Source organism: Littorina saxatilis, linkage group LG10 (assembly GCF_037325665.1).
Source record: "Littorina saxatilis isolate snail1 linkage group LG10, US_GU_Lsax_2.0, whole genome shotgun sequence".
NCBI classification, from domain to species: domain Eukaryota; kingdom Metazoa; phylum Mollusca; class Gastropoda; order Littorinimorpha; family Littorinidae; genus Littorina; species Littorina saxatilis.
This window is the reverse complement of record NC_090254.1, coordinates 44,525,376-44,537,875: the sequence shown is the minus strand read 5'-3', so window position 1 is coordinate 44,537,875 and position 12,500 is coordinate 44,525,376. Positions and strand designations below refer to the sequence as shown.

The 12,500-nt window shown below is 42.9% G+C and overlaps 3 protein-coding genes across 3 annotated transcripts in view; 2 read left to right on the top strand and 1 right to left on the bottom strand.

The window, feature by feature from the left end:
* The window catches only part of LOC138978912 (alkaline phosphatase-like), a 20,144-nt gene extending 15,395 nt beyond the window's left edge, over window positions 1-4,749 (top strand). Inside the window, exons 8-11 of the mRNA XM_070351728.1 lie at window positions 490-675; window positions 1,298-1,381; window positions 2,351-2,665; window positions 3,072-4,749. Coding sequence (XP_070207829.1) covers window positions 490-675; window positions 1,298-1,381; window positions 2,351-2,665; window positions 3,072-3,157 — 671 coding nt within the window. The 3' untranslated portion in view covers window positions 3,158-4,749. The remainder of the gene's footprint in view (window positions 1-489; window positions 676-1,297; window positions 1,382-2,350; window positions 2,666-3,071) is intronic.
* LOC138978913 (alkaline phosphatase-like) overlaps window positions 1-12,500 on the bottom strand; it is a gene marked incomplete in the record, with an annotated part of 86,228 nt that overhangs the window by 37,708 nt on the left and 36,020 nt on the right.
* Window positions 7,036-12,500, top strand: part of LOC138978914 (cysteine-rich venom protein Mr30-like) — a 5,683-nt gene continuing 218 nt past the window's right edge. The window contains exons 1-4 of the mRNA XM_070351731.1: window positions 7,036-7,409; window positions 7,635-7,730; window positions 8,442-8,564; window positions 12,479-12,500. The exon at window positions 12,479-12,500 is cut by the window's right edge and continues 218 nt beyond it. Coding sequence (XP_070207832.1) covers window positions 7,100-7,409; window positions 7,635-7,730; window positions 8,442-8,564; window positions 12,479-12,486 — 537 coding nt within the window. The 5' untranslated portion in view covers window positions 7,036-7,099 and the 3' untranslated portion in view covers window positions 12,487-12,500. The remainder of the gene's footprint in view (window positions 7,410-7,634; window positions 7,731-8,441; window positions 8,565-12,478) is intronic.

The window sequence follows — 12,500 nt, the reverse complement described above, 5'->3', positions numbered from 1 at the left end:
TGATACAAATCAAGGAAAATGGAGCTTTCTGGTGCAATCTGAGCCCTGAGTCTTTTTTTTCTTCTTTTTTTTCCTTTTAGGCAGGGGGAGGGGCGGGTTCCGGAAACCCCGGAACCCACTCCCCCCCCCCCCCCCCCTAGATCCGCCCCTGACAGACAGACTGACAGACAGACGGACAGGCAGCCAGGCAGACAGACAGACAGACAGACAAACAGGCAAACAGGCAGACAGACAGACAGACAGACAGAATGACAGACAGACAGATCTAGACAAACAGACAGACAGACAGACAGAATGACAGACTGACAGACAGATTGACAATCGCAGAAGACACTTTCGGAATCAACCAATTGTGTTTATCTCTTGCCTAGCACCTGACAAAATCGTTTCCCGCTCACCCTCGCTGTCTTGCTAAACGAGTGGCGAGCCGCAAGCAGTTCTTGCCCTCAAGAAACGGGATTCTGACTCTTCGCTGTCCTTTCTACACAGGTGTCCGCAAAGACCACAACAATGCGGGCAGAGCGCTGCACGATACAGTGGCCTTCGCCGAGGCGGTGGCTGTGGCCACTGAACCTTCGCTACTGGACGAGAGCGAGACTCTGATAGTGACCACTGCTGTCCACTCACACGCCTTCGCTTTTGCTGGCTACCCTGGTCGCGTAAATGACATTCTTGGTGAGTGTGAATGGGGGAGGGGGGGGGGAGGGGTGGGGATGGGGAAGAGTGAAATGAAAAAGGCGGCGGATAAGGAGAGAAGTGGGGGGGGGGGGGAAGGTGAGAGAGTGAGAGAGTGAGAGAGAGAGAGAGAGAGAGAAGGTGAGAGAGAGAGAGTGAGTGAGAGGGAGAGAGAGAGAGTGAGAGTGAGAGAGAGAGAGAGTGAGAGTGAGTGAGAGGGTGAGAGAGTGAGAGAGAGAGAGTGAGTGAGAGAGAGAGAGTGAGAGTGAGTGAGAGGGAGAGAGAGAGAGTGAGTGAGAGGGAGAGAGAGAGAGTGAGAGAGAGTGAGAGAGAGAGAGACAGAGAGGGAGACAGAGAGAGACAGAGACAGAGAGAGAGAGACAGAGAGAGAGAGAGAGAGAGAGAGGAACATTAGTCTTGTCAGCAGATAAATTATATACAATAAAAGTAGAAATTGTCGCAGAAAAATAATATTGTCAGCAAATTGCATACCATAACAATTGAAATGTTACTGTAAAACAAACAGAAAAAGAAAGACTGGTCCCTATTTACGAAGAGCTAACATTTTCATACTCTTACCTTATCACATGTAATACATCCTCCTCCCTTGCACGATATTCAGGCGTGGTGGCGGACAGCGCTGAGGGGACACCTGCCTCAGATGGCAAGCCATACACAACGTTCGTCTACAGAAAGGCCGTGAAAGGTGAATGTTCGCCTAATAGGCTTGAAGTTTGCTGGTCGATGTGAATGCGTTATATATTGTGTGTAAAAAATGTCTGTTTGTCTGTCTGTCTGTAAAAAAAATTCCATTTCAAACGGCAGAAATTAATATGTAAAGCGCGGAGAACACAGATATATAAGCTCCCCATAATAATAAAAATAATAATAATAATAAACGGTTCTGGCGGGAACGGCCTCAACAACAGTATGGTTGGCCGACAGAACCTCACCTTCGTCAACACATGTGAGTACAAGCATAAGACATCAGATTCTTTTTAGTTTTCACACTAGAAAAAGAAGGAAAATGTACTCATCCGAGACGAAAAAATATACCCAGTCACGTGAAGCAAAATCAATACGTTTAGTCAATCTTTCGGCCTGACACTCAGCGATCAAAGCTGAAAGTAAAGTTTTTCAAGGCGACTTAGTCACCATGAACATGTATAGTTTGACCCGACCTCATTTACATAAACATTATATGTCTACACCTGTGAAGAGATCGTGACTTAGTCATCGTGAACAGACTGTAGTTTGACCCGACCTCATTTACTTAAAAATTATACACTCGCGCAAAGAGATGGTTTATTTATCACATGGCTGGTATCTCTTACTTATGCCAAAGACTTGAATAAAGTCTCGTGTGTATGTGTGTGTGTGTGTGTGTGTGTGTGTGTGTGTATGTGTGTGTGTGTGTGTGTGTGTGTGTGTGTGTGTGTTTGTGCTAGAACCATTATTCCCTTTATTTGTGTAGGTTTTATCTGACCATCAATCCATCTACCTACCCATATGCTTTTGCTTGTATCTCCCGTATCTATCTATTTCCTTACCTACTTATCTATCTATCTCTTCATCCATCCACACACTTGACCACCTAACAGATCGATTCATTCACGAAACACATCCAACCACCCAAAACCCAATGATACATTTATATAACCCATTCGTCCATCAGTCCAGAGACGAAGCAGCCCAACCTTCACCGCAGAACAAATGGAGGAGCTCGAACGCGCGTTCAAACGCACTCACTACCCAGCCATCTACACGATGAAGGAGTTGGCTCAGCGGACCAAGTTGACAGAGGCCCGAGTTCAAGTCTGGTTCAGCAAACGGCGAACAAGTCTGTTGCGGAAACAGGCCAGACTGAGTGAACAGCTTAGGCTCAACTCTTTTCTGCCCATGCTCCAAAACAGCGTCGTTTCCGCCCCCACCGCGCCTGCGCAGTACATGCTTCCGGACACAGCTGGATACCACCTTCAAGCTGCTCCTGGTAAGAAGTCAATTTTATTGTTTGACTAATTTGGTTTTCTCGTAAAACAGTCAAATAGTGTTTGAGGTTATGATAATAACGTAAAAATGGTGTGTGAGATGAAATCGGATATAAACGGATGTCGGGGTGGAGGGTAGGAATGATGGGGGTTATTGCATCCCCCCCTCCCCACCCCTGCTCCTCCCATCGTAAGCTGAATAGGTGTTTGAAAACACGTTAAATGCCATTAAACTGGTCACAGCTACGATCTTAACGAGCAGTTGAGTTTTGGGTGAGTTGAAGTAAGCTCCTTTGCTACTTATGCATGTAAGGATCTGTGTTAATTTAAAAAAAGGGTTGACATTGGAAAGATCAATAGTGTCTTTAAAAAACCCGTCTTTTTCACGCGTGTTTTTCTTCCATTCAGAAACTGACGTTCTGGCACCCAAGACCGCAACTGACGTCACTCCATCAGGCCTTCACGCATGCGCCGACCACAGAGATATAGAATAGAGCCACCAAGCACCGCAACACGTGCAGCAACCGAGACCCGCGCGCCGGCCATCGCGGTGTGCCCATTCTTTCGCTGGCACACCCTGCTTTCGCTCTGTCTTTGTTTTTGAGAGCTACAATCTCAATACCACCTTGTTTAAACCTTATAATCATGTTAATAAAAAAAAAGCCAAGTTGTATAATAATGATGCGTGTGTCTGTATGCTGCTTAATTTTGCTTTTTTTAATTTTATTATTATTGAAAATACTAACCTGTTGACTGATTTGGTAGTAAGACATGTCTCTCTCTCTCTCTCTCTCTCTCTCTCTCTCTCTCTCTCTCTCTCTCTCTCTTTCTCTCTTCCCCTACAGTCTCTCCCTCACCCTCTCTTTCTCTCCCTCTCTCTTTCTCTCCCTCTCTCTTTCTCTCCCTCTCTCTCTCCTCAGTCTCTCCCCTCTCTCTCTCTTTCACCATCTCTCTCTCTCTCTTCCCCCCCCCCTCTACCCCCCCTCTCTCTCTCTCTCTCTCTCTCTCTCTCTCTCTTCTCTCTCTCAGTCGGTTTTCAGTGGGAACATTTTGCCTGCACTTCTTTTTCTTTAGTTTCATTTTCAACTAAATTGTATATTTATTGTATGGAGGACAATCGACTTCAACAATTCAGATTCGTTTGAAATACTCATGTTTTAATAGTGAGATTGATGTATCGTTCATATATAAGTTCACTCATGTGTATGTACTTATTCTTGTATTGAAGAATTTGGCTGACAGTTTTCAGATTTGTTTGACTGATACAGACACTGACATGTTTCACTGATTGTAATAAGCTTGATGTACATTCTTCTTTTGAGTACTCTTCTGTGTATAATGCTCGCATTTAAAGAATTTAGCTTTGACATGATTTCAGCCGACTTGTTTGGTTCGAAAACAAATGTATCATTTAAGATCAAATTGCTGTTTGTACGTTTTACAATGGAAACCCCCTTTTAAAGACACCCCCACCCTCAAATGACTGTATCGTTTTTGTGTCACTCCTGTATACTGACTTAAATTAACAAATTTAGCTTTGATGTCACTAATTGCATTTCTTATTACCAAATATTTGTTTCATTTAGAGAGAGAGAGAGAGAGAGAGAGAGAGAGAGAGAGAGAGAGAGACTGACAGAGACAGAGAGAAAGACAGACAGACAGACAGAGAAAGACAGAGAGAAACAGAGAGGTGGAGAAGGGTGAGGGCGAAAGAGAAAGAGAGAGACAGAGAGAGTGAGAGAGAGAGAGAGACAGACAGACAGACAGACACACAGACAGACAGAGAGGTGGAGAATGGTGGGGGCGAAAGAGAGCGAGAGAGAGAGGGAGAGATAGCGAGAGACAGAGACAGAGACAGACAGAGAGGTAGGTGAAGAAGGGTGGGGGCGAAAGAGACAGAGAGAGAGAGAGAGAGAGAGAGAGAGAGAGAGAGAGAGAGAGAGAGAGAGAGATCTGCTAATGAGTTTAATTTGTCAGATTGATGTTTGCTTCGTCTGTTTGGCTTCTCTTGTAACAGGCTAACTAGTTTTGCAATGATGCATTTTTCATTGTTAAAAAAGGGATACATATGATTCTTACCAACATACTTGTTCTTGGCTTCAAAGTTCTTATAACCTTTTTGTCTCCAAAAGTCTCAGTCTCAGGTGCGCACGCGCGCGCATGTGTGTATGTGTGTGTGTGTGTATAAATTGCATGTGTGTGTGTGTGTGTGTGTATGTGTGTGTGTGTGTGTGTGTGTGTGTGTGTGTGTTTGTTTGTTTGTTTGCTTAACGCCCAGCCGACCACGAAGGGCCATATCAGGGCGGTGCTGCTTTGACATTTAACGTGCGCCAGTGTGTGTGTGTGTGTGTGTTTTGTGTTTGTGTGTGTGTGAGAGCCCGTTTTGTTTTATCTTCGTCAGTGTAACTTATGAAGCAACGCGTACATCATTTACATTTAGTATGCTGTAAGATATATCAGTTCTCCCCCTTCCATCCACGAGGTATAACCCCACAAGCAGACCGTTACATATTTTCTGAATAGTTTCTTCATTACACAAACACATAATTCCAGCTGATTCTTATCAACCAACAGAGATAAGATGCCCAGAGTGCCACAAAACCACTGGAATGTACACTGGCCAGGCTGTGGGATGGGCACAGCAGACCTGTTTACCCCCATAAGTGTTTTGGAGTAATGCTCAGCCCCAAAAATAGTAATCCTGGCACAAAAATAGTAATCATCCAGCATTCGTCGCCAATTACAACGCCGCGGCACATGACAACTGTGTCTGCGAAACGCAATCATGCACATATATCCATCATTTACAAACAAAACACATCAGTCAGTTTTTGTAGTCATCATAATTTCAAAGAAGATCACATCAAAAGCACATGCATCGCTGATTCTTTTTCTTTTGCTCGTAGTAGGCCTTTTTTAGTGTGTCAAGCGCTTCTCTACTGTACTTGCGCTTGCCGAATGAGTGAGGGCAAGACTTCACCACTAGAATAAGGCTCTCCAGCGTCTCATCAGACAGACATGATCTCTGGTCAGTCCTGTGCTTTTTCACCCCATTTTGCCATTGAAAAAAACAATGCCAAACATGTGAATTGATATAAAAAAAAAATAAAAAAAAAATAAATAAATAATTTTTTTTTTACATTTTTTTATTTATGAAAATCGTAGTCTTGACTCGGATAGCGGAATGGCGTATTTTTTGCAGAAAATCGTAATAAATTACGCCAAAATCGTAAGGGTAAACAGGTCTGGCACAGCGAAATGGCGGCCAGGCAGCTGGTCGTTGCTGCAATCGTTTCCGCTGCCAGCATAGCGCTTGGTGGCTCTATTCTATATAGATCTCTGTGGTTAATCCGCGTGTCCCAAATATGAAGTAAGTAGTTCCTTTGAAGTTTCGGTTAATCTGAAACGCCCAAATATAAAGTTTTGTAGGCCTCTGACGTCACATGGCTCAAAGAAGGGAAATCCAATGTTCAATCGATACATTTACATTTTCTTTCGGTTTACCGAAGTAAGCCGAACACAGTGTTGGGGGGAGAGCATCACCGTGTTCGGTGAGACGACCCGCAGTCGGCGGACTGAAAGTTTGTTCGTGAAACCCGATAACGTCGGATTACTGTGGTTCTCTCGGACAACTGCAGTTGGTCGACTGTGTAAAGTGTTTCTGGCTTATGAAACTGGCCCTTGGTGTAAGAATTGTTAATGATATATCTGTATTAAATGAAGAAATGTCAGTTAAAAAAAGACCAATGAACAAGGATGCTCCCCGCCAACAACAACAACAAAAAGAGAAAAAAAGGCAAAAAAGTAAGGTTGAAGCATCCTGCATGCAACTGAGGTAAAAAGAAACACACACAAACATTGACTTACTTGACTTATTCATGTAGACTCCCTGTGGAGCATAGGGCCGCAAGGCTGTTGTTGGTTTGTTTTGTTGCGGTTTCTGTAGCAAGTTGGTTTTTTGACGGGGTGGAGTTGCTAACCCCACGCCCAACCCTCCTCCTTTATCCGGGCTTGGGACCGGCTGAAAGACCTTTAGTGTGCATCCAGGCGGAGTTACACAAACATTAGGTAGGCCTATAACCAACTGTTTTTTCAAATTCTTCATGTATTGATTTTTTTTTAAATCAGCACTCAAAAACAAGCCTTGTGAAGTTGAAATTCATTCAAATAAAGAGACACTATGGGTGTTTTTTTAAAGAACGTGCTGATGCGCGCGCCTACTGTGTTAGCGTCTAAATAATAAATAAGAGAAACGAAATCTGATTGATTCTTTGTTCTGACCATTTTTAGTCGTGCTGCTAATTCAAACTGACACAGTCCTCAGCCAGTCGCGAGGATGTAAGTGTCTGTTATGTCCAAGTCTAAAGCAACAACGACACAAACAGATTGAAACTCGTTCTTTAAAACAACGACGACTTTGCTCCTAACCCAAGACGATGACGCCAGCTACCACTATCGTGATTTGTGTTATGTGTGTGATGTTATTTAAATCAACACAAAGTTTTCTTCCGAGCGTGTTGGCAAAGAAAGCTGCACCAGCAAACTATGTTTTCTTAGACAATCTTCTCTTTGAGAGCGAGGCGGCGTCGGCAGTTGGCTGTGCAAGCAGCTGTTGGAAGAGGGCGGACTGCGTGGCATTCACCGTCACCGCTACGTCATTCGGCAATACGTGTCGGGGACATGCAGTTGTGATGACGTCAGAAAATAGAAAGATCTTGACGGCTACCACGTCATTATGGCACAGGAGTAAGTATAGTACTAAAGGGATGTTCATGAAAACTGACAGATAATCATTTGGGGGCTTATTTGCTTGTGCCTTTTTTTCTCTCTCAGACTTTTGATAACTTTTGATAACTATTTTATGACATCCTTTCTGTATTAAGGCGGTACAAAGACGACACACCGATCATTAACAAAATGTCAAGTGTGTTTACATGTCCAGCAATTGTTCAAATATGTTTGTTGTCGCAGAGCCGTGTCAGGGTACAGTGTGTCAGCACCGCGGAACTGTCAACCGCGACACCTGTAAGTGCAACTGTACTCCAGGCTTCAGTGGCGATCTGTGCGGTGAGTGTATTCAGTGCAATTGTACCCAGAACAGAAAAGAAGATTGATACTGTCTTGGTCTCCCATGACCCCATGGCTTTTATTGTGGTCTGTTTGGTAAGTGAACGCAGTGCATCTGTACCTACAGGTCTCACTGTGTGTTCGGCATCCAGAGTGCATCTGTCCCCGTAGGTCTAAATGTCGATCTGTGTGTTAAGCACCTAGAGTGCATATGTCCCCATAGGTCTAAATGTCGATCTGTGTGTTAAGCAACAAGCGTGCATCTGCCCCCATATGTCTAAATGTCAATCTCTGTGTTAAGCAACAAGCGTGCATCTGTCCCCATATGTCTAAATGTCGATCTGTGCGTTAAGCAACAAGCGTGCATCTGTCCCCATAGGTCTTAATGTCGATCGGTGTGTTAAACAACAAGCGTGCATCTGTCCCCAAAGGTCTAAATGTTGATCTCTGTGTTAAACAACAAGCGTACATCTGTCCCCGAAGGTCTAAATGTCGATCTCTGTGTAAAGCAACCAGAGTGCATCTGTCCCCCAGGCTTTCATTGTGTTGATAATTATGATTGGAATGTTGCTTGAAACGATAATGATGATGATGATTGTGACGACGACGACGATGACAATGATGATGATGATGATGATGATGATGATGATGATGATGATGATGATGATGATGATGATGATGATGATGGTGATGGTGATGGTGATGTTACAGAGAAGTGCCCGACAAAGGACAACGGAGCTTGGTGTAGCTACTACTCATTCTACCCGGAAAAGGCCTGTCCGTCCTACAACTGGTACACAGTACAGTGCCCCATCCGTTGTGGCTTCTGTCCCAGTGAGTGACTCTTCATTGCTTAACACGTCACATGTAAAAGCTATAAAACAAAAATACGTCACATGTAACATCTATAAAAACAAAAACACGTTACATGTAACAGCTATAAAACAAAAACACGTCACATGTAACAGCTTTAAAAACAAAAACACGTCACATGTAACAGCTATAAAACAAAAATACGTTACATGTAACAGCTATATATAAAAAAACACGTCACATGTAACAGCTATAAAACAAAAATACGTCACATATAACAGCTATAAAACAAAAACACGTCGCATGTAACAGCTATAAAACAAAAACACGTCACATGTAACAGCTATAAAATAAAATTACGTCACATATAACAGCTATAAAACAAAAACACGTCACATGTAACAGTTATAAAACAAAAAAACGTCACATGTAACAGCTATAAAATAAAATTACGTCACATATAACAGCTATAAAACAAAAACACGTCACATGTAACAGCTATAAAACAAAAACACGTCACATGTAACAGTTATAAAAACAAAAACACGTCACATGTAACAGCTATAAAACAAAAACACGTCACATGTAACAGTTATAAAAACAAAAACATGTCACATGTAACAGCTATAAAAACAAAAACATGTCACATTTTACATTACAGAAAAACATCCCCTTATATTACAAGTATTACACAAAACCACGTCACATATTACAAGTATTACACAAAACCACGTCACATATTACAAATATTACACAAAACCACGTCACATATTACAAGTATTACACAAAAAGCATCCCCCTTCCGTTGTGACGTGTGTCCGGGTGAGTGTCTCGTCATTGCTTAACACGTGACGTATAGTGCGGTAATGTATGGCAGCTAGCTTTCCCCAGCACAAAAGCAGCCTGACATAACATGATGGCAACCTCACAGGACAATATTATAAGATGTTTGATGGGTTGTTGACAGACCAGCTTTTTTGTCGGTCCGAGGGGGGGCATATCGACTTTTGTTTCATATTTATGCTCCCCCTCGGACCGACAAAAAAAGCTGGTCTGTCAACAAACCACCAAACATTGTTTTTGTCATCATTTTGGTAGTGAGAAAATAAGTGCACAATCAACCCAGGGAGCCCTGCTTTGAAACACGGGTTCCGTGCTGATAACCACACGAGTCCCGGTTTGATAACCACTAGCAATCAAAGCTGGTGTGTGAAAGCAACTTTCTGTGTTTTTGAGTTCATTAAATATTGGGATGAATCTATCAGGTTTGAGGATGCACAGTTCTGTAGGTTCATCTCGGTATTCCACCCCCTCGGCTTTCTGTTGTAAATATTAAGCTGAGTGGTCGAATGTGGAAGCTACGTTTGGTCAAAGGTCACAGAAGATTTGCGTCGTGCAGCGAAGGAAAAGAATCGCGATCTTGTTTCCGACTCAGTACCTCTTTGTTTTTCATTAGACCTGTCATTCTGCTTGCTCGGCTTTGTTAGATGTTTGCATATCTTGTTGCTATTTTCTTTGCTTTTATTATTGTTTCTTATTTGTGCTTCGTTTATCGATACAACGTCTTGTGCACGGGTCAAAATGTGTGGGTCAGGGGTCGTTTTACTTGAACTTGACGTTCGTGTTTCTCCGAACGTCTGTGTATCAAATACACGCACTCCATGACTCTGTAAGAAGACAAAACATATCGCTAGGTTTCATTTGTTTTTGATGAATGTATGACCTTTCATGAAGTAGTTTTGTTTTTTGTTTACTTTTGCCAGTTTGCCAGTTCGTTTTTGGAACTTTGCAAAGCAGTGTCGTGTCGTCTGTTTAGGTCTGGGGAAACACCAATGAAAAGAGCCGAAGAATCCCCGAGCGTTTCTATTGGGTTTGCTTTTGATTATCCATGTGACGGGCGTTGTGGCGGGGTGGTAAGACGTCGGCCTCTTAATCGGAAGGTCGAGGGTTCGAATCCCGGCCGCGGCCGCCTGGTGGGTTAAGTGTGGAGATTTTTCCGATCTCCCAGGTCAACTTATGTGCAGACCTGCTAGTGACTTACCCCCCTTCGTGTGTACACGCAAGCACAAGACCAAGTGCGCACGTAAAAGATCCTGTAATCCATGTCATAGTTCGGTGGGTTATAGAAACACGAAAATACCCAGCATGCTTCCTCCGAAAGCGGCGTATGGCTGCCTAAATGGCGGGGTAAAAACGGTCATACACGTAAAATTCCACTCGTGCAAAAACACGAGTGTACGTGGGAGTTTCAGCCCACGAACGCAGAAGAAGAAGAAGAAGAAGAAGATTATCCATGTATAACCTGCTTCCTGCAACTATGGTAACCGGGGATTTATTGCCTGGGGAACATGAGATTTATTTACCAGGTGCTTGTGAATGAAAACTCGTGAAAATGATGACAAGAAATCTTATCCTGTTCCTTATCCTTGTCTTTATTGTAATCGCATCCTTTTCTGATTCTTATCCTTATCTTATGGTATCCTTAACTTATCCTTGTTTTATCCTTATCATAACCTTATCATAAACTTATCATTATCTTTATCTTATCCTTATCGTATGCTTATCTTATCTTTATCTTATCCTTATCTTATCGTATCCTTAATCTAATTCATTGTTTTATCATTATCATTATCTTCATATTATCTTTATAGAGAATACTACATGGCTTGCTGTGTCTTACCAGATTTACACCAGGTGGTTTTTTTTAAATATTGAACTGCGAGCGAAAGCGAGATGTTCATTATTTGTAAAAGTGACGAGTGTAAATCTGGTACGAAACAGAAAGCCATGTAGTATTCTGTTTATCCTTCATACTGTACTTACGTGTATTTTACTCAAAACGTCCTGCAGTCGAGAAGATGCTTCTTTTGGAACCTCGATCTCTTCCATAGCCTCATGCAATCTCTTACGTCAAAGCAAAGAAACGTCACTCTGGAAAGTGTAGCGTGAAGTGTTAGTTCTAAACATTCAGCGGGCGCAAATTTGTTTCCACAATGACTTTTGTCTCGGTGACTTTGGCATCATAAGCAGTGGAACAAGAGGCGAAGCCTTCAAGGCTCACGTAAGAAATCAACAAACAGTAACACAAATTCAATCACTCCGTCACACATACACACATACAGTCGGCATAGGTGACACGGTGCAAGAGTGCGAGACACTTGATCTAGATCTGTCTGTCTGTAGCCTACTTACTTACACGACTGACTGAGATGGCCAGATCGACACTGCGTTTTCGACAGCGCTGCGCTTCCTCGCGCAGACACTGGAAACACGCTACAGGTGCAGATTAACCTGTAGGAAATCTCCTTTGGTATCTTCTTTATCTATTTTTCTGGAGCTACAAAACCGAACAATGTAAAATCGTCTTCTCCGACTGAATCGGCGAACTGCAGCTCGGTGATAACTGTATCTATACCACAATCCTTCACGCGATCTGACCTAACCTTGACCCCTGACCTGGTCTACATACCACACACGACACAAACCAGTCAGCTGTTTTTACCCCCCCCAAACCCCCCACCACCCGTTTTCTTTGGATACACACTTTAACTACATACGTGCCGACGAAATGTTGATCATTGCTTCAATACTTTGAAGCTGTTGCTTAAATAATAACCAGGTAAAATTAGTATTTCGGTGTTCAGTCAAATGTTAAAGTTTCTACCACAGACATACATACATACATACATACGCACGCACGCACGCACGCACGCACGCACGCACGCACGCACGCACGCACAGACAGGCTAAAGTTAGCATCGCATAGGCTACACTTACGTGAGCCAAAAACAGGTCCCTGCCAGACTTGCTTGACATGACTTCATTTACATGATATACACACGTGTGATTTGAACGATTTTTTTTATGTAATGAGTAGTCTCACGTATGTAGGATAAATCTTATTCTTATCTCATCCTTTTTCTGTGTCGTGACAGCGGTGTGAGCCAGAAACGATGT